The sequence below is a fragment of the Conger conger genome, chromosome 9 (assembly GCF_963514075.1).
Source record: "Conger conger chromosome 9, fConCon1.1, whole genome shotgun sequence".
Lineage (NCBI taxonomy): Eukaryota > Metazoa > Chordata > Actinopteri > Anguilliformes > Congridae > Conger > Conger conger.
The window spans coordinates 4,306,959-4,329,143 of record NC_083768.1 but is presented as its reverse complement, the minus strand read 5'-3'; the positions used below and the strand labels follow the sequence as shown (position 1 = coordinate 4,329,143).

The 22,185-nt window shown below is 44.6% G+C and overlaps 1 protein-coding gene across 7 annotated transcripts; it reads right to left on the bottom strand.

The window, feature by feature from the left end:
• LOC133137364 (beta-galactoside-binding lectin-like) lies at positions 1-21,428 on the bottom strand. 7 transcript variants are annotated; one of them, XM_061255600.1, is made up of 7 exons: positions 20,982-21,428; positions 18,280-18,340; positions 16,638-16,746; positions 15,545-15,685; positions 1,041-1,120; positions 758-929; positions 1-375 (listed from the first exon to the last, which is right to left on the bottom strand). In XM_061255600.1, exons 3-7 carry the CDS (start codon positions 16,638-16,640, stop codon positions 229-231), a joined length of 543 nt encoding a protein of 180 aa, XP_061111584.1. In that variant the 5' UTR covers positions 16,641-16,746; positions 18,280-18,340; positions 20,982-21,428; the 3' UTR covers positions 1-228. The 7 variants fall into 7 exon arrangements, with proteins under 7 accessions (XP_061111584.1, XP_061111581.1, XP_061111583.1 ...); XM_061255597.1 differs by lacking the exon at positions 18,280-18,340; XM_061255599.1 differs by lacking the exon at positions 20,982-21,428 and having other exon boundaries at positions 18,205-18,318.
• Between the last annotated feature and the right edge of the window lie 757 nt (positions 21,429-22,185).

Below are 22,185 nucleotides of genomic sequence, written 5' to 3'. Positions count from 1 at the left end.
TTTACTCATGATAGAGATTTATTGTTGAAGCTGGATTGTTTATCATACGCAGTGGGTTTGGACAGACACCAGAGGGTCTAAATGTCGCAGAGAAGCACAAGATTAAAGGCACTGATCTCTGGGAGATCGTAGCACTCGTGGCACAGCTGTATGAAGGCACCAGGAAGCAGAAGCAGAGCAGCCAAGCAGGAGCCAGAAAGGGTATATCTAACACCTCCTGGTGGGTCTCTATTTGACATATATGCCGGTGATTCTGACGTCTGCTGTAAACCAGATTTTACTGTACTGGGGCTGTTCCAGGCGGTTGGGGAACTCCAGCATGTGGCCGTCGTGCAGGCTAATGTAAAACTTGTCATTGGCAAAGGTGATGGACACCTGGAAGAGGGAAGGAGAGAAGGTCAGGAGCACAGAGTTATCTTACCAAAGAAGAAGGTCAACACCGTCAGGTTCACATTTAACACACTATGACTGCAGTGAAAAACAATGAAATAACAAGCCAAATGATATAATTATATAATGATTAAATGTACTTCATACTGAATGAATTGGCTGGAATATTTCCCATTAAGCTTTCCTGTGAGGGTACAGAATCTCAGCCCCTCCCCCCTAAAGGATACATTTCTCTTACATACAGGACTATGAAGGAATGGTGGCTAAAGATTCCTTGGTGAACTGTCTCACAAGTGGTGCCAAGTTACAGGCTGATCCATGGAACACAAGTACAGAGGACTGGAAGTCTCCCTGTCTGAGGCCTCACCTCAAACTCCTCGCCCTGCCGGAAAGGAAAGTTTCTTTCATCTCTCACTTCAGTACCCCAGGACCCATCCTTCATGGCGTTCAGGACGATGACACCTGGGCCACAGCCTTGAAAGCGAGGGTTGATGTGGAGCGCAATGTTGCACTCAGATTCACCCACATTGATTGTGAAACTGGGAGGGAAAGAGAGCCACACAAGGGATGGATGACCATGGATGAAGACATCAAGAGATTAAGCAGCAGCATCAAGAGGTCTCGTAGAGTCAGAGGCAGCAGTGACTCACCTAACCGCATGGGGTTCAGGGACACCGGTGACTCGCAGTTCCATTCCTTGCTTGAAGGAAAGGTTTTGCAACTCCACTGTCTGTTTAAAACAAAGAACCAAAAATAGGACATGTATGGTCAAAACCTAAAACATTCCTTTTGTGATTTTGTGAAGTTGTGCAAATTTATCTGCATTCGGTACACTGACTCTTTCACTTCTCTAAGGCAGTAGACATCAGAAAGTCGGCAATCTCACAATTTGTTCAGAACGAAGACAATTTTCTCAGCAGGCAGGCTGACCTGTCATACCAGTCTGCTGCATGTTCAGAGTTGGGGCGAGCAATACAATGAGACACGGGGACCTTGCTTTGTTAACTATTACACAATTAACTGAATAACTTCTCTCTTAACTGTATCAATTATTAATGCAATTATCTAATCAGCCAATTGTGTGGCAGTAGTGTAATGTATACATCATGTAGATACAGGCTAGGAGTTAATGTTGACATCAGCCATCAGAATGGGGAAGTATCCTTTTACTAAATGTCATGTAAAGATCATTTCAATGATAAAACAAACTTGAATTTACTAAAATCAAAGTAATTAGAGGCCTCCTCTGCGTATCATTTGCAGTATTCTCTCGTTTCTATTTTTCTGAGTCATAAAACCAAAACCAAAAACCAAAAGGTGGGGCCAGTTATGGCTCGCCTGTTTGAGGATTTCATAACTCCTCAACTGTTATTTCTTCACTTCACAAGAACTCTGACTGGAAATGTAAATATTTGTAATATTATTGCTTCATATTCTGAATGCATGCCATGCACCCATGAGGCATTGAGGCTGCATTATATATGCAAATGTGGCTTGCTTGGTAAAAATAATGCAACATTAATTTTTAACATATGTTTTTAAACATATTGTAAACTATTACATGGTCAGTACTGGTCAGTATGTACTGTCCGAGGATGAGGTTGAAGAATTCATTAACAATTTGGCCCTTTAAAACTTCTTTTGAAGTGAATGAGATTCACAATATTTAACTTGTCTGACAGTAAATACTACAGTTCATGATGAATGGTGACAGTTGGCTGTGTCACTTATAAAGTGCATCGTAAGTCATTCTGCTTTCTAGTGCAGGAAAAGCACCCAAAAAAGACAAGAACCAGGAATTATTTCGTTCAGTGATCAAAGCAAAATTAAATGTTAATGCAATTGAAAAAAAACGCAAAATAAAAACACATATTCATGATGTGGGAGAAAAATATAATGTAACCTAGGATATATGTATCCAGATATGTACAATGCATATATAGTTAGAAAACTGCTTAAAAGAATAAAATGTGCTTGTGACAGATAACCAGCAAAAATGTAAGGGAGGGGTGAGTGCTCTGCCACAGCTTACATCATATAGGCATACGTGCGGAGATAAAGCAGAACACGCTTCCATTGTTGGGTGCGCTCATGTGCTTGTTATGATGAAAAATAATGAGGAGGAATCGCACCCAAGGTCGGCAGAATGCCACAAGGGCATGGGCTCGGGTATAAGGGGGCAAGAACAGGGGGAAGGGAGCAAAAGGGCTGGAAAAAGCAGGACCCGCACAACGCAGCCACGCAAACGTCATGCATTGGGAATGGTATGCGAAGGGGTGTATCTTCCTAGAGAGGTGATGGGGAGATCAGCACCCTGGAGAGAGATTCCTCTACCTGCAGTCCAGGACCCTGGACAGCGCACGTGAGTGAGCACTGTGGAAAACTACTGACTCAGCTGCAGCCTGTTTCCCTAATGAGCAGGGAAGGTATTTAAGGCGCGGTCGAGGCTGCAAACGGTGTCAGTTGGCGCCTATTCTGAGGAAGGAAGAGGCAGAGAGAGGAAGGACTGGCTGCCATACTGACCTGGAGGATTGATCCTAAGGGAGACCCCACCTTTACCAACGGACACGTGAGGATAATAAAGCGCCTTCAAATCACCCTATCCCTTTGTGCTTCCCCCAGCCCTGACGCGGTCCAGGAGGGAAGGAGGAAGGAGGCCCTGAAGAATACCCCGGACTGGGAAGAACCCAAGTTATTTTCTCCCGTTTTTCCCTACCCTTGCCCTGAGGGGGGGCGCTATCAGAAATACCCTGACGAAAAAAAAAAAAGATAGATTTTTTTCTGGATATTGCCGATTCCTGTGTCTGGTTTCCAGCTGGGCCCACCCACTGCCTTCAGGATCCACCCCGAGGCACCACAACATATACACACACATCTACATATGCAGTTTGCTGCAGTTGCACACCGGGGACCGGGGTTCGATTCTCCGTCCTGCCAAAAGCCAAGTTTGGCCGGCTCACGTGGGGCAGCAATAATTGGCTCGCTGCTCCAGAGGGAGGGACTTGGCAGGGTTATTAAGCACCGCACAATAAGCGCCTCAGAATCACGGCAACAGGCACGAGACGAGACGGCTTGAAGAAGGCTTGTCGCTCTCATTCGGGCCGCCGAAGGACGGGGTACGGGCGGTACATCTAATACGACTACCTCCAATTGAATCAGACGAGGTACAATTGGCTACCAAATTGGGAGAAAAAGGGAAAAATCTGGAAAAAAACAAAAGCTCCTCTGGAGCTTTGGAGGTCGAAGCAAATGAAGCAAATGATGGTGTCGAACATATGCTGATCCCACCCCAAACCCACAAGTTACTTTGGTGAGTGGGACACAGGCTACATCGTTTGCAAAACTTTAGAACATTTGTATTAATCAAGTCAGAACCATGGACCAACATGGATGGTCATAGAATCAAATTAACAAGTCAACAAATTTACATTTACCTTTACATTTACATTTTTGTCATTTGGCAGACACTTTTAATCCAAAGCGACTTACAAGTGCATAGGTTCTTCCACAAGTCAAAGCATCACATCCATAACTCGGAAAATACACATGGAATGTTGTTCTAAACATATAGTCGTCATCATAAGTGCAATTTAATTTCCTCAAGGAGGGATATCAGAAAGGGGGGAAATCAGGAGGGAGGACTAAGGTAGAGTTTGAAAAGGTGTGTTTTGAGTCTACGTCGAAATAGGGGAGGGATTCTGCTATCCTGACAGTGGTAGGCAAGTCATTCCACCACTGAGGAACCAGACGAGTTTGCTTTTTAAAAATAAATCGAGTACGTCCGATTTTTAATGACATCTTACCCACTCACCAGAAAATAATACAACACTGTTTGCTTTAAGACTGGTGGTGTGGTTATATATCCTTAAATAAGCAAACTCGTCTCAGTCATGGGTATTACGCTTTCCATCGACAATATGTGATCATACCGTGCGTCTAATTTACAGAAAAAGGGCTATAATGTATCAACTATTCAATGAAATGGCGGGAGGCAGGCTAATTCATTTGGTGTTGGTGTTATTTTCTGATATGCCAAGAGTGCTGCTGGGAAATATGTTTGTTGTTTTCCAATGTGAACTGTCTTGATCCTGTGTTGATATTAACTACTCTAATGTGTAAAATATTGAGCGCCATTTAGCTGCCTGTTGTGAAAATGCCCTAAAAAGCACAAAAGTGGGTTGCAGAAAAGAAAGGATAAAAGGGACCAGGAGGAGAAGGTAGCAAAACTACGTAAACTGTACGGCTTTTTGGAAAAAAAAATCGCTCAAATGCTACCCTGTTTTCAGTGGCAGTTGCCCATCGTAATCACTGTGAGAACGTTAAGGACGTTAATGTGAGAACTGCTCAATCTTGTAATCATTAATTAACATTCGTCATACGTCCGTAAATGTACTTCACTCGTATTGTATTCAAATTAGCCTAGGAAGCTGCTAATTCTCCTGAAGTTACTGTGGATATGTTTTTTTCAATTGTTGGACTGGTTTTCTGCTGTGAACCTAGCGTTCCACCAATGTTAAGTCAGGGGGCTGTTTTAAAAAAACCTAATGATATAGAAAGTATAAATTGTATCCCTTAACAAAGAGGAAGCGACCAAATCGGTCCGTTTAGTTTTATCAACTGGAGGACGTCCATAATTAAGAATAAGTACCTGAAATACATAGAAATATACTGCTAATAACAATAATAATGACAAGTTGAAGGCTGAAACAAAAGCTAAGAAAGTAACTGATTTTCATACATTAATTCATATTTTATTGTAAAAAATGCATCCAGTGAATCAGGCATGAGAACACAGTGAACAATACGTTCAGTGAATTTATTGTGTTGTGCTTTTCCTCTGATACTGACACATGAGTAGCATCGGCCTAAGCTTTAGTTATGTAAACATCCCAACTATCATTAGTTGATTTGTTGACTTGTTGATTTGATTCTATGACCGTCCATGTTGGTCCATGGTTCTGACTTGATTAATATAAATGTTCTAAAATATCACAAACGATGTAGCCTGTGTCCCACTAACCAAAGTAACTCATGAGACAAATAAAAGCCATAGTATTTTTTGTCCGAGGAAGGGCCCATGAAAAAGTCTTGCACCGGGGCCCATCCTAACTAGCTGCTGCCACTGGCTCACTGCATGTATGGATGAATGCATGCTGCCACTGGCTCACTGCATGTATGGATGAATGCATAAATGTGATATAAGTGTGTGTCTAAAGATCTGAACCCAGTGTGACAAATATACAATCATAGGAAGGGGGCAAATACTTTTGCATTCCACAGTATGAACTCAAAACAGTTAGTATACTCTCATAGCCTACTACACAATGAGCCTGACCAGGTTGAGGTTTTAAATCTGTCCAAATGACAAGGATGTGCTTTACTAAAAAACCAATGGCCTTTTATTCCAGCTGATGAATAATTATATTCTGTAGTTGGGGGTCTGAATGAGGGTGGATAGGCCTATTCAATCCAACTCAACAAGTGGCGCAGAATGTCATTCTTCATAAAGGTTTGGTGAATTCTATCAGTTGCATTGCTGTAACTTCCTATTTGATACACTTGAATGGAAGAGCATAAGGTTTCAAACCAGCAGCTCTCAAACACAGGCATTCCCCTCCTGTCTCAGTAGGGGGCGCCATATCTCTACCAGAGGACGAGGGCATTAGGCTAATCAGCAATGTGTACAATGTTTTTTGACGTACTGTAATCATTACATAGTAAAGAGCAGTATTAAACATCATGTCAAATAATTATTATGACTATAACACAGCTGATGCATACGCTTTTGACTGGTACTCACTTGTGCGATTGAAACAGAAATCGTCATTCACCAAACTCTCCCATGCAAAGTTACAGCAACCAAACTTGCAACCTAAAATTGCTCTGGGTGAAATAATCTGATAAAAGTAATGTAAGCAGGGGTGTAGTGGAGGTTAAATCCACGCAAACGCAGTTTCCCCATCTCTTTATTTAAGAAACGAGTTTACGCACCTCTCCTGGAACGCTGACGCATTTTTGTTTGCAATGTAGTATGCTACTCTTTCTATTCCCTTTTGGCGTCTGGCCACTAGTGATGTAGTAATCATTTAAAAACCCACACTTCAAGGTGTGAGCAGTTTGAACAGTCTAATGTCTTCACTTGTTCACTTTAATTTGTATCTGTTTTCACTCCATTTCCACTATTAAAAATACATTTCAAACACAGTGTTGACAGTAATATAACAGCGCACACATTACCATTGATTGCGAACCTAGGTTTTGACAATTATTAATCAATACGTTTTTTACACGAGTAGACAATTGAGTGACTCTCAATGGACTCATGTGTGGATGGGATCATTATTCCATATTTCATTAGTTAAACATTAATTTAATTGCCAAAGTAACTTACCCGTTTCCATATCACCATGAATAACTATAAATGTCAAATGTCGAATCTCATGGGGTGAGGAGGAATCCAAGACCGATTCTTTCTTTTTCACCTATTATATAAAAGACGCGCAAAGAATAGTCCGACTTACAAAAGAGTAAGTATAAGTAAAGGTACAAAGGGTATTTCAAAGCAGAAAGTGACGGATTGATTGGTTTCAGCCCCTAAACTACGGTCATTGGTGACTTGGTAGCCTACCATCCTTTATGAAGGGACTCTCGGAAGATTATTATTGTTTGTCATGCACCTCTTTCCCAGATCGTTTCAGGAATGTCGTATATCGGCTACTATGCAAAGTTTCATCATATCTATATTTTCTTGTGACACTCTTAGCTTTTAAAACTGTATCAGTGTATACACTGTTCTGCAGTATAAGAAATAATTATATATTATAAGAAATGATAAGAATATATTATAAATCAACTGGTAGGTCGTAGCCCTACCGTCTCCGGGTAATCCCAGACAGCCTTGTTCGAGGTATTATCTGAAATGTGGTCTATTAGCCTACTTAATTAGTATTAGTTCCTATCTTTATTTAACAAAATGCAAAAATGTCAGTGTAACATAGCATTTTTGGGGAAATGAATGTTTGGAAATCTCAAATTTGCTCTTTTGTACTCGCACACTAATGCAGGAAACAATATACGAGTTTAAATTGTATAGCTCTCTGTTGAGTTTCAAAAAAGCCTTAAAATGTAAAATAATTCATTCATTTCTGAGAGAGAGAGAGAGAGAGAGAGAGAGAGAGAGAGAGAGAGAGAGAGAGAGAGAGAGAGAGAGAGAGAAATTGGTGAATAAAAATTATTTTTATTTTCTTGTTCGTGCCTTCAGGGCACATCTCGTGAATACAGAAGCAGACCTGCATGAAGCACTTGAAGACGCACCTTAACCGTCAGGCAAATACTTATGGTGTTTGTCCAAATGTGTAGAACAGATTCTCAGGCCTAAATACAGAAGCAGAAGAAGAAGAAGCACCTTACATTCCAGCCGGGATGATGGGGGAATGCGGGGAATTTCTGATGTGAATTAATGCGTTTCTCCACGATTCAAGTCAAGCAGCGTCCTCCATTTACCATCGGAGGTAGTAATTTCCCAACTTCCCACCTCCAAGTGTTCCAAGTTCACGATGCCAACGTAAATAATAACTGCCGGTGTTTAAGTGTATTACCACACAAACTGTCCGCATTCTGCACTGACCCAACGGCAGAAATGATACCAATCGTTAACTGAATACTACTAGCTACATTAGTAGCTAATCAGCAAAAGTCAGTAAATGGTATATTCCCAAATAGTTGCAAAACGTTTTTTTTTTTGTTTGTTTGTTTTAAAATTTTCCCAAATAACTATTGTGCAGAAAAGATAACTTTCCGAAACTTTGGTTTTCCCTTACCAGCTCACTAATAACATTGTTTCACATCGATTCCTACGCAGGCTTCACTCTATGACAGTGTGTTTCATTTGAATGTCATGCAGGAAGAAATACTTTGCGTTGCCTTTTAGTTGATTATGTCAATTATGACCCCTCCGAGGAATCGCCACCTTAACGTGGTGGAGGGGTTTGTGTGTCCCGGTGATCCTGGGAGCTAGGTTGTCGGGGGCACTGTTAGCCCCCAGTAGGGTCTCCCAAGGCAAATTGGTCCCGGGGAGGGGCCGGACTAAGAGCGATTCAAAGACTCCCATGACACGGCCAAACAAAGACCCAGTTACCTCGCCCGGAAAAGGGAAACCGGGGCCCCCTGCTGGAGCCAGACCCGGGAGGGGAGCTCGTCGGCGAGCGTCTGGTGGCCGGGCCTTATCCCATGGGGCCCGGCCGGGCACAGCCCGAACTGGTCACGTGGGGTCGCCGCCCTGTGGGCTCACCACCTGCAGGGGTCGGCATCGGAGTCGGGTGCTTTGCCCAACGGGCAGTAGGCAAAGGCGGGGATCCGGGCGTGCTGATCCTCGGCGTCGCAGACTGGTTCTGGGGACGTGGAACGTCACCTCTCTGGTGGGGAAGGAACCGGAGCTAGTGCGGGAGGCGGAGCGGTACCAACTAGATATAGTTGGGCTCACCTCCACGCACAGTACTGGTTCCGGAACCAAACTCCTGGAGAGGGGCTGGACTCTGTTCTTTTCTGGAGTTGCTCAAGGTGAGAGGCGCCGGGCGGGTGTGGGGATACTCACAAGCCACCGGCTGAGCGCCACTGTGTTGGAGTTCCACCCGGGGAACGAGAGGGTCGCCTCTCTGCGACTACGTGTCGCTGGGGGGAAGGCTCTGACTGTCATCTGTGCTTATGCTCATGCATGTTCGAGCATAGGGTAGCTCATAAGTGTACTTGGTACCAGAGCACCTTAGGCCAAAGATCGATGATCGACTTTGTGGTCGTATCATCAGACCTGCGGCCGTATGTCTTGGACACTCGGGTGAAGAGAGGAGCAGAGCTGTCAACTGATCACCACCTGGTGGTGAGTTGGATCAAGTGGCCGGGGAGGCTGCCTGACAGACCCGGTAAACCCAAACGTGTAGTGAGGGTGAACTGGGAACGTCTGGCGGAGGCCCCTGTTTGCGAGGTCTTCAACTCCCACCTCCGGAAGAACTTCTCACGCATCCTGGGGGAAGCTGGGGACATGGAGTCCGAGTGGGCCATGTTCAAAGCCTCCATTGCAGAGGCGGCAAGCAGGAGCTGTGGCCAGAAGGTCATCGGTGCCTGTCGGGGCGGCAACCCAAGAACCCACTGGTGGACACCAGCGGTGAGGGAGGCCGTCAAGCTGAAGAAGGAGGCCTTTCGGGCTTGGCTGGCCCGGGGGTCCCCTGAAGCAGCAGACAGGTACCGGGTGGCCAGAAGGGCTGCAGCTTCGGCAGTCGCTGAAGCAAAAACCCGGGTATGGGAGGAGTTCGGGGAGGCTATGGAGAAGGACTTTCGGTTGGCCTCGAGGAAGTTCTGGCAAACCATCCGACGACTCAGAAAGGGAAAGCAGGGCTCGTCTCAGGCTGTTTTCAGCAGGGGAGGAGAACTGCTGACCCGGACTGGGGATATTGTTGGGCGGTGGAAAGAGCACTTCGAGGAGCTCCTGAACCCGAACAACACGTCCTCTGTGGAAGAGGCAGAGCCTGAAGACTCGGGGGAATCTGCACCTATATCCCTGGCGGAAGTTGCTGAGGTAGTCAAAAAGCTCCTCAGTGGCAAGTCGCCGGGTGTAGATGAGATTCGCCCTGAGATGCTGAAGGCTCTGGACATTGTTGGGCTGTCTTGGCTGACACGCCTCTTCAGTGTCGCGTGGAGATCGGGGACAGTACCTGTAGAGTGGCAGACCGGGGTGGTGGTCCCCATTTTCAAGAAGGGGGACCGGAGGGTGTGCTCCAATTACCGGGGTATCACACTCCTCAGCCTCCCTGGGAAAGCTTACTCTAGGGTATTGGAAAGGAGGCTCCGACCGACGGTCGAACCTCGGATTCAGGAGGAGCAATGTGGCTTCCGTCCTGGCCGTGGAACAGTGGACCAGCTCTTTACCTTGGCAGGGTTGCTGGCGGGGTCATGGGAGTTTGCCCATCCAGTCCACATGTGCTTTGTGGACTTGGAGAAGGCTTTCGACCGTGTCCCCCGGGGAACCCTGTGGGGTGTACTGCGGGAGTATGGGGTACCGGGGCTGTTGTTACGAGCCATCAGGTCCCTGTATAACCAAAGTGAGAGCTGTGTCCGCATTCTTGGCACAAAGTCAAGCACGTTTCCGGTGGGTGTTGGACTCCGCCAAGGTTGCCCCTTGTCACTGGTCCTGTTTGTGGTATTCATGGACAGGATCTGAAGGCGCAGCCGAGGTGAGGAGAGTGTCCGGTTTGGTGACCTCAGAATCGCATCTCTGCTTTTTGCGGATGATGTGGTTCTGCTGGCTTCATTGGACTGTGACCTTCAGCACGCACTGGAGCGGTTTGCAGCCGAGTGTGAAGCGGCCGGGATGAGAGTCAGCACCTCCAAGTCCGAGGCCATGGTTCTCTGCCGGAAAACGGTGGATAGCTCCCTCCGGGTTGGGAACGAGTCTTTGCCCCAAGTGAAGGAGTTCAAGTATCTCGGGGTCTTGTTCACGAGTGAGGGTAGAAGGGAGCGTGAGATCGACAGGCGGATTGGTGCAGCGTCAGCAGTAATGCGGGCGTTGCACCGGACCGTTGTGGTGAAGAAGGAGCTGAGCCGGAAGGCGAAGCTCTCGATTTACTGGTCAATCTACGTCCCAACCCTCACCTATGGTCACGAGCTTTGGGTAGTGACCGAAAGAACGAGATCGCATATACAAGCGGCCGAAATGAGCTTCCTCCGTAGGGTGGCCGGGCTCAGCCTTAGAGATAGGGTGAGGAGCTCGGACATCCGGAGGGAGCTCGGAGTAGAGCTGCTGCTCCTTCGCGTCGAAAGGAGCCAATTGAGGTGGTTCGGGCATCTGATCAGGATGCCTCCCGGGCGCCTCCCTTTGGAGGTTTTCCGGGCTCGTCCAACTGGGCGGAGACCCCGAGGGAGACCCAGAGCCTGCTGGAGAGATTATATATCTCTCCTGGCCAGGGAACGCCTCGGGATCCCCCAGGAGGAGCTAGAATGCGTTGCTGGGGAGAGGGACGCCTGGAATACCCGGCTTTGCCTACTGCCCCCGCGACCCGACTCCGGATAAGCGGGTGATGATGGATGGATGGATGGATGTCAATTATGAGGGACTAAGTTAATTAACATTAGAATAGAATGGAATAGAATAGAATAGAATAGCTTTATTGTCATTGCACAGTACAGAGCAAAGAAATTACAGTTGACAGTTTCATCCTGTCCAAGAAACATACAGAGGCCATTTCGTGGCCAACATGGGGAGGGAGACAGGAGCAGGAGAACTATCATTAGATAAGAAAGAAACAATGGGGGGAGATGAGGGAAAAAAATACTCCCCAAACTGGGCTCCTTTAGCGGGGCCCAGTGTGGGATTAGGAAAAAAAACCTTGGCACATAAGCAAACAATTAAACATCACAACAAGAAAACTCGAGACATGCACATTTTGGTATTGGGAAAGGTCAGGGAGGGGAGGTGTCACAGCTCAGACACTAGGGGGAGCGCGCAGCCACATGGCGCAACGCTCAACTCCCCAGCAGACTGCTCTATGATAGGGAAAGACTCGAGGGGGCCGACTAAGGCATTGAATCCAAGGGTGTGTGTGCGTGTGTCTTTGTGTATATGTATGTATGAGCCTCTGTACTTCGTCACCGCCCTGGCCAACAGTGTTCTCTATCGGTGGTGAGGATTGGAGACAACCTTGGGTCCCAAGAGGTGAAGTCCACAGGAGGAGTAGGGAGGAGAGGGGTGGGGTTTGGGGGATGGGCTGAGCAGCTGTCTGCATACCATCCAGGAGAGTAGAAATCGGCTGTCCAAGGCCGAAGCGGGGGAGCCAATGAAGATAAGCTTGTTTGGGTTAGGCCGACTCTGCAGTTTTCTGCCTGCCTTAAAGTCTCACTGGTTCTCTCGGTCCAAATTAGCCGAATGTGATAGCCCATTCCGAGTCCTTCCAATCCACTTCTCCAAGTCGTTATCCATCTTGCTAGTGAGGCGATGCAGTTCACCTATCGCTTGAGTCTGAGTGTTCATGATCCGACACATTCCCTCAAAGACGGGCAGCTTCTTAATTGCCAAAACTGCTGCCACCGCCTTTCGAACTTTGCGATAAACCAGGAACCCGCCAGATCCAAACAGCAGGAAACCTGTTATCATAATCCCAATTATGTAGACGTCTTCAATATCCTCCACGGAAAGGATGGACAGACACACGACCCTCGATACCTCATACGAGTCCCTCATGTATCCGGCTGCATGCGTTCCGTCGGGGCAGGCGGGTTCTCCCTTACCCAGTTTTCTCGTCAAGAAAATTTGATCAATTGCATTGAGAGGCCAGCTGATCAGATCCATAATTTCAGTTTTCGGAAAGAGATGCAGAGAGAGGCTCAGAGTTACAGGTTCAGACAGAGACTACACAAGGACAAGAGCAAAGCAGGAGAGATAAGGGCAGGGAGAGAAAGAAAATGCGACCGCCTCCGTCGAGAGTAGCAGAAGAAGCTTACAAAGACAGAAGGAGGCTATCCTACGGTATCGTTAGTGTTACCTACTACATTAAGTACATATGTCTGAATTAGTTTGGGCGAGATTGTTTGAGCTTATATAGCCTACATTTTATGGTTGTTAAAAACATCCATTTAGAAATAACCCAGGATTGGCTTCAAGGAATCTGTATCTGAACTCTTACCATGTGTCTGAACCAGCGCAATGGCCTACTATTCAGCACACCTGAGTACACTGGATGTTGAGTAGGCAAAGCTTTCTTTAAATGTACTTAAGTGTACTTAAAATAATGAACCATTTGTTACAATTCTGAAACTGTGATTGTGGTTGAAATGAGAACCAGTGTACACAGGGGTGCCCAGGACCGAGTTTTGGAACCACTTCTCTAACAGTTTGCATTGTCCACAGACCATGACTTATCGGCTCAAGAGCAAATGCTCATCCTTGGTCATGTTAGAAATTGGGGCACTTCCTGACCGCATGGTCCTCAGGGTGCTGCAGGGAAGGGTTTTGGGTGGGATGCAGGCGTAGTACTCCGCATCTTCCTTCTTCCTGTACTCGCAGAGGGGCTTCTCTGATTTGAGCCGGACGCCACACCGAGATCCCTCCATTTTGTTACCACTAAAGAAGACTCCGGTGTATATGATCTTATCATAGTTGTGCGCATGGATCCTCCTGAGGATCCCAACTGGCTAAGAGAATCACAGACACCAGTATGTCTCCAGGCCAGAACAAGTGGAAGCGCACATGGTAGGAGCCATTGAGCCGGTCAGTAACTGATAGGCTTGTCACACACACACACAGAATATGCAAGGTGTGGAAAGTCAGTTACGATTTTCCCAGATTGCTTGGTTTAGTCTCCTTAAATCCAAAATCAGGCCTTTGATCTTAACTGGGTCCACAATGAACCATCTGGCATTTATAAGCATTTGGAATTTTAGAGCCTGGTCAGGGGGTGAGGCCAATGGCTTTCACAGGGACAGATTTCAGCACAGTTTTACCTAGGTTCCTGAATGGTTATGATGTCCTCGGTATACTGTTGTAGAAATTAGACCATTGCACCAGTTGCACTGAAACAATCAGAATAATACCAAACATTACTATGTTCTGATCTGGGATTGTCATGAAACATCTTTATGCCATATACACCATTTCAGTGACTGAGGAATGAGGGAGATGTGAGAGGGAGAGAGAAGGCCATGCCATGATGAGGTTTAAGGTCTGAGCCCCGAAATAAATGTGAGAGGAGGGGGTGATTTACAGGGGGTTCAAGAAGACATCTGTTTTGGGAACAATGCATGAGTTTTTCCCCCACAGGCTCCTGCCTGTATGGGTGCCGAGGAAGTAGGGGCTAAAGATGTATGCTCCTGGGGGGAGAGTTAAATTACTTTACAACATATTGCCACCATATCAGAGGAGGTCAGCAAGCTGACCAGTACACTGAGTGACAGAATAATTTCCGCCTTACAACCCTACAGGCGGACATAGCGACATCATGGTCCTGATTACCCTACAGGCGGACATAACAACATCATGGTCCTGACTAGCCTACAGGAGGAGGTAATGATGCCATGGTCGTGTTGTGGAGACACGCTGGAGACAAGATGCATGCCTCTTCCTGATGACCCTCTTCAGGAGACGTATGTGACACCATGGGATACCACCGGGCCAACCGTGAGGGATGACTGAGGGTGGAGCCTGCCACGAGCGCTATGTCATTTTTTAAATTAGACCACCATTATTCCTTTGTCCAACATCCACCAACTTCTGCCCCGAGACTTCACTGAAATTATTTAGGTTAAGAGGGCAGGTTGTAAGGACTACCCCAATTCCAACTATCGACTACCAGCTCCTCACTGATACCACCCGGTGAGACCCTTCAATCTGTGCTGAGCTTGTACATATGCTTACCTTGTAAAATCTTTAGGATAGACCTCACTATCTACTTTACGGTTTAATAAACACCTGCTCACCTTTTAAAACATAACTAGTGGCTCAACTGGATCTTCTTTCAGGGTGTGGTTTTTGTTATTTCATTGTTGAAGTGGCTTTCCAATATAGCTATGCACTTCCACCTGATTGTTGTAATTCAGGCGGACTTTGGGTCGTAACAGACTGGGGGCTTGTCTGGGTTAGAACCGCAGATTGATTGTATTTGTTCTGCTTTATTGTTTATTGCTATATTGACGGAATACAGCTGCAGCACACCCACTGATAATAGTTTCATCATAATCCTGCCCATTTCCACCTGCAGTGCATGTTTCCTGGTCATAAAAATATCTACATTCAAAAGTCTTACCCAGTGTTCCTACACACCTTCCCCTTGCCTATGCCCATGCATCTTGTGATTCTGGAAAATGGAGCCTATTATCTCAGGTACATATTCTGATGCTGAATGGAGAACTGCAACTCATTCTCATTAACTTGTATGAGGTATATTAACAGCCAACAGACTGGAATTTTCTCTGTATTCATCCTACCTGTGTATGTTAGATTTTTTTACTCATCAGCATGATTTTACATATGAAGACAGTATGGGCAGAATGTTTTCAGAATGAGCTTCTGACAATGAGCTTTGACAGTGATATAGTTCTCATATTCTGTTTTCCGTATGACAAGGTGCAATTTCCAAACTAAGCCCACAGTGAGAAATTAAACGGATATTACCATAAGGGTTGTCCACTTGTAAGTTCCAGAAAAATAAACGTAAAAATAAAAAACAACAATTAAAATGAAAAGTACTGTCTTGATCAAAAAGCTGCTTCTGTATTTTACAGGCACTGGGGTAAGAGGTGCTGGTTCAGTACTCTGTGAAAAAAAGAAAGAATATATTTTATTGACTGCATGACCCGGTGGTACAAAACCCTGACCCTTCTTCCATGCTGTGTAACTGTGTAATTTAAAGTAGCATGTAGCTGTCCCACATTCAGCTGAAGTGGTATAATAAAATAATTTGATTTATTATTATTATTATTATTATTATTATTATTATTATTGATGTTATATTTCTGATATCCAGTGTCCTCATAATGCTGTATTAATTTTTATATGATTAAATCGCATGATCAAATATCAATTTTGTATCAGGGTTGGGAGGTAGTACCGGTTGTGGTCACCAGGGGTTTATTATTTTCACCTGGTGCTCATTAGAACCCTCTTTGACCGTCGGTCGACGCTTTGGTGTCACTGTTCGCTCTACCACCAAGCTGGTAAGCACACGGTAGACTCACTGTTAAATGACACCTTCACCTTCCTGTAGGTTCTCTAGTTTTTTTTCTCTTTTGTTTTCGGCTCGTGTGAGTCTGTGGGTGAGGGACGTTGTCCCCGGTATGTTTTTTGGTTTGTGCGTTTTCCGGAGCTGCGACTCACGGTTGTTTATTTTGTTTACCTAGTCTTTTATACTAGGTTGTACTTTTATTTTGGCGATCCCGGTCCGGGGTTACAGGGCTCGCTTTTTAGCCCTCATTTTGGTTGGGTTATTCGCCCTGGTTTTTAAGGGTTGCTTTATTTTCATTAGCCGTTTTTTGGGGCTATTTTCTTTATTTGATTGGAGCCGTCTCCGAGTTGTTTTGTTTCCTCGACCTTCCGGGGTTTAGTGGCGGACACGTTCGCGTGCCCGCTTACTAGGGATTACCCTTAGTCGCGCCTGGCTCTCCGCCATTCCTCAACCTCATATTTTGCCTTACTTTCCTTTTTGGATTACAGAAACATGTAGTTGCTGCCTTCTCAAATTACAAAAAATACATACAATACCATTTACCATGGTTGTTCAGAAAAATGAGAACCGAATGCAAGTCTTCTTTGGATAATTATGCTTCCATCTCACAAAGCAGGGCTCCTCTTGTGGATGTTCATGGTGATGTGGTTTTCTGTAAAACAAGTAAATCCATAGATATGGTGTTGCAATTATGTTAAATAATCAGTAAATCCTGATAATTGAGACAGAAATCTGATGTATGGTCTTATACAGGTTCACTAGTTGAACACGGCTTTAACACTTGGCACAGTGATGAATACTTGGTCCAACCTTTCGTGCTTTGTTAGGGTTGGAGTGAAAACCTGAAGTAGATCTCCAGGGGCAGAGTCGGATCTATACAAACTCCCCTGTCCTGCTCACTACAGTGCCGTGAAAAAGTATTTGCCCTCGTCCTGATTTCCTCTATTATTGCATGTGTGTCACGCTGAATGGTTTCAGATCATTAGACAAAATATAAAACAAAAAACATAAAACTAATTTATTCATGAGAAACATTATTAAGCCCTCATATCAGTCATTTGAAAAAGCAATTTCCCCCTTGAACATAATAAATGGTAAATGGCTGGCATTTATATATAGTGACTTTATCCAAAGCACCTTTATCCAACTGATGCTTTTCATTCAGCCTTTGAATTCTAATACGAGGATTTTTGCTGGTCAGCTCGAAAACATTATTTGTTCATCACGTCACGCATCTCGATTCAGAATGAAAATGTGCGCACTGATTGGCTCATTAATTAATGCATTCATCCGTTAGGATATTCTTCTGCTTGTACAAGGGTCAGAGATGACATAAAAACATGCTTATTGTTTGTATTTATTAACCTCTTTTAAGATTAGGAAATAGAGAATAATAGTAATAATAATATTCAGACCCTCACGCTGCTTGCGCAGCACACTCAGAGGGAGAATAAATATCTCAAACAGTCACGTTATTTATTTGACTTTGACAGGTATTACTCTTGGCCAGTCCTTTTCTTCATTTTATGTATGTATATATATATATATATATATATATATATATATATTTATATTGTGGTAACCCGCTGGTAGAGAGTAAAATTGGTGAAATATATATATTTTTTTTTCTTGTGCTCGTGCCTTCAGGGCACTTCTTGAGTGTCCAGATCAAACGAAAAAATTCCCTTCTCAAAACACGGGAATAAGTCACAAAAAGAACAAAAAAGGAAAACTAGAAAATAAGGCAGTGCTCAAAAAATTAGGGATTTCAAAAAACGGTAAACGGCAAACGAAGGCGGACTTCATGCGAACTCCTCGTGGTTTCCCGGCCTCGGAAATCCTCTTCCCCCACCTAGGCGTCTAGAATTTAAACGAACAGGTTAATTGGCTTCTAGCCGGATTGATGGGCGCATGTGACTTTCACTCGCCCTGGCTCTGCCTGGCTCTGCCTGGCTCTGCCTGTCTCCTCTCGTTCGCCCCTGAGCCCCGCTCTGCTCCCGAGTTCGCCCTTTTGTAGGGTGTTGATCTCCCCTCCAACTCGGTGCAGCTGTGCCTGGTTGATTAGAGAGGTTAGTGACGTGCATTCCGCACACGTTCCGGTGGTGCTAACCTTGGCACTGATTCTTTCCTGCGCGGCTCTCTCCAAGGTGCCGGTCCCTTAAATAGGTATGCGGGAAATATTCACCGTGAATTACTTTCCCCAGCTCCTGGCGCCGTCGCACAGCCCGCTCTCCTTCAGTTGTGTACTGATCCTCGATCGGGCCACCACAATATATAAGAGAATTAAGAGTATAACAAGTTTATTTCTTCAAAATCGTATTTTTGTTATGTACACTTGTTGCATTTGCTGCAAACTTTATAAAGTATTAATCGGTGTCTTGGATAGTTCGGTGCTAATGGAGTAGACAACTAGGTTCAAGCCCCTCCCTGATAGTTCAACAAATATGTTGTGTTCTGCCAACACTACAACAGTTATACATTAAAATAAAAAGACGCAGGAACCACGGACTGAGACGGGTGCGTGGGGGGTTTGGACCCAAAATGCAGGACTCAGAAACCGTAGTGTAGTAAAGTCCCGTCAGGGCTTTATTTGGGGAATATCCAGGGAGCGTAGTCAAAAACAAGCAATGTTCAAACACGTAAAATCCAGCCAGAAAACCAAAGTGCAGTACCAAGGGAGAAGGCGGTCTCGTAATCGGTACACCATGCAAGAAGTCCAGTAGCCAGGAAAGCTGTCAGCAGGGCAGAAGTACAGGCGGGCGGTAGGCAGGCTCAGGGTCGATGACGGCGCAAGAGTCAAGACCGAAGTCTGCTCCGCGGGGCAAAAGCACAAAGACAGCAGGCAAAGACATGGTACAGGCAGGCGATGGTCAACAAACCAGAAACCAATAAGCGATGGTCAATAACAGGCTTGGATCGTAACGGGTAGACAATGGCTTGGTATACCGCTCAAGAGACTGCACTGACGAACAGGAGGCAAACAATTTCACACAGACATGACATGAAACTGAGCTTTTATGAAGGCGAAGACAGGTGTAGACAATTAGCTTGAGAGCAGCAAGAGAATGGAAATCAGGTGTGGAGGATTGACAAGTTAACGAGGTAATTAGTAATCGTTAGTAATAAACCTATCCTGCCCTAGTATTAGTAAATTAGTAAATGACATGCACAAGAAATGTAAGGTAACATGAACACATGATTAGTATGTTAGTATTACCCAATCCTGATCTAGCATTAGTAGATTTCGTAAATAGACAAGGGAAATTGACACAATTAGGGCGTGAGTGACAGAAAGGGAGAGAGAGAAAGCAGGAATGCAAGGTTTGCAGAAAGACACAAAAAAGTGTATGCTAAATCTATGAACAGTACAACATAACATGGAACATAAATTGTGACAACATTTGCAAAACAATGACAATAAACTACATAACATGACATGGCAAGACTAAGAAATAAATGGTAACAAGGACTAAACATGAAACATACCATAACTTGACAATGAAACGTAACAAGAAATAAAACATAAAAACATGGCGAGGCTAGACTAACATAATATGTGACATGACAATAACGTAACTAAGACAATGACTAAACATAAAACATGACATGACAAACATGAAACGTGACACGGACATCACTTTAACCATTTACTAGGCACTGTGGCAGACTGGTTCAAGGGCAACAGCACACATACATATCAATGCGCATGTACAGCATATCTTGCATGGCGGATTATGCTACTAACATAAAATAGTGCCGTGTATCATTATACACATACATAACAATTCCTCCCTTCCAGCATTGATGTGGCTAAAGGCTAACATCACTAGGGCAGTACAATATTCAATAACTAACTGAAATAAGACACTCTATGAATCCCTAATAAACAATTTGTTACAACATTGTCCTTCTTTAACATTGTTTTTTTTTTTTTTGATGAACTGTGGATCCTGCCAAAGGTAAGTTAGTCAATCATAACCAGCTACAAATCAAGCCTCTGAGGTGCTCTACAATTTCTCTCAAGGTAACGTACGGGTTCTTCAGAACCAGAGCCAGCGGCCCTCAGATGAGGTTCAACAGTCTCTGCAGGATCAGTGTCATCAGCACCAAGTTCCTCTGGTGTTCTAAGAGTATACTCATGGTGTCTTGGTGTCTTGGTGTGCGACTGACTTAGCTGTGGTAGCCTTAGTTGTCGCATCCAGTCAATGCTGCGCCAGACAATGTCGGGCCCTACACGCACGGTGTAAGACAGCGGTCCTGGCTGTGACAGAATCTCTCTCCACCTTATTCAAAGAGCATTCCCCCACATTTTTCTTTTGCAATTTGACTGTATCTTTTGCGACCGTTTCCATTGACACGGCAATGTCGCACGCGACCTCTAGCGTAAGATCTTTCTTTGTCAAGAGCCGTTTCTGTGTGTTCTCGTTGTGCAGCCCGCAGACGAGTCTATCCCTGAGCGCATCCGATAACCCCGCTCCGAATTCACAATGTTCAGCCAGCCTGCGTAGCTCTGCAATATACTCCGCAATAGACTCATTCTTGTGCTGATCTCTCTTATGAAATCGGAAACGTTCGGCAATCACAAGCGGTTTCGGATTCAAATGCCCCTTTAGTAACTCTACATTCTGCGTTAAAGTCATTTCTGATGGCTTTGCCGGAGCTGTAAGGCTACGGAGCAAATTATGAGTTTTAGCCCCCATTACACTTAAATGCACAGCGACTTTCTTTTCAGCCGTCACATCATTGGCTACACAGTATTGCTCAAGTGTCTCAATGTAAGTAGACCAATCCTCTACAGTACTGTCAAAACAGTCCATTTGTCCTAGACGTCCAGCCATTTCCACACTTTTAATGTTATCACTTTATTCAGTTTCCAACTTAACTCACGTGCTCCTTCCTCCGACCGTAGCTGGCTTTTCCAATCCGTGGCGTAACGTTAGGCTAGCTAGCTAGCACCGATGCGGGGTGGACAACAACGTGATTTTCAGGAGATAACACTACACGTTTCTGTGTGATATTGCACTGTCGGGGCACGTTACTAATCTCGTCGCCAGTTCTGTTGTGTTCTGCCAACACTACAACAGTTATATATTAAAATAAAAAGACGCAGGAACCATGGACATCACTTTAACCATTTACTGGTTCAAGGGCAACAGCACACATACATATCAATGCGCATGTACAACATATCTTGCATGGCGGATCATGCTACTAACATAAAATAGTGCCGTGTATCATTATACACATACAAAACAAAATACAATAAAAGTAACTATTATTGAAGTTGTGGCGTCACGATTTAGCATTTTCGTCTCAGCATCTTCCGGCGCAGTGACAGATGACAGCTCCGTGAAGTTGGCAACAATTAGACTTCCTGTACAGAAGTTCCGGTTTCAACTTTCTGTGATTTTCCGTCAAAATAAGAGCTGCTGAGTAACGTTAAATAATGAGAACATAGTTACCGCGTTTGCTGCGCTTCCTCACATGATTACCATTGTTTAAATTCATTGCTGATAGAACTTATAAAAGTCAGCAAGCAACTAGCTTGCTATTTGACTAGTGACTATATTGTAGGCCAAGCATAAATTGCTTGACCCTGTCGGTTCAATAACTGCTCATTTGCATACCTGCTTACTGTTTGAAAAAAATGTAGCCAAATATGAAGGGGCATACATTAAATCTATGTATAATATATATAAAATTATACATTTATTATCTAAAATCATGTTCCGAGCAATTGTTGCTGTATTTACAGTGTGGTAAGGGCATGCAATGCCATTGACTGTCAATTCACGACCAGCTCATTTGCATAGCCCATAACTCAAAAACTATAAATTGTTTCAAAATGAAAGGGGGTATACATTTGTTAGCTGGACCCATATCTTTAATATGAAACAGTCCTTTCTGCAAAATCCTGTTCCGAGCAATTGTTGCTGTGTTTCTAGTGTGGGGTGGCCATACGTTGCTATTGACTGTCAGTTGCCACCCAGCTCATTTGCATAGCTCATAACTCAAAAACTATGAATTGTTTCAAAATGAAAGGGGGTATACATTTGTTAGCTGGACCCATATCTTTAATATGAAACAGTCC

Excerpts from the sequence above, each read along its gene's own strand:
- LOC133137364 (XM_061255600.1), bottom strand. Across the intron at positions 1,121-15,544 it reads ACAAGTGGACAACCCTTATG|ACAGTGGAGTTGCAAAACCT; the intron begins GTAATATCCGTT and ends TGTTTTAAACAG. Across the intron at positions 930-1,040 it reads CCTGAACCCCATGCGGTTAG|TTTCACAATCAATGTGGGTG; the intron begins GTGAGTCACTGC and ends TTTCCCTCCCAG.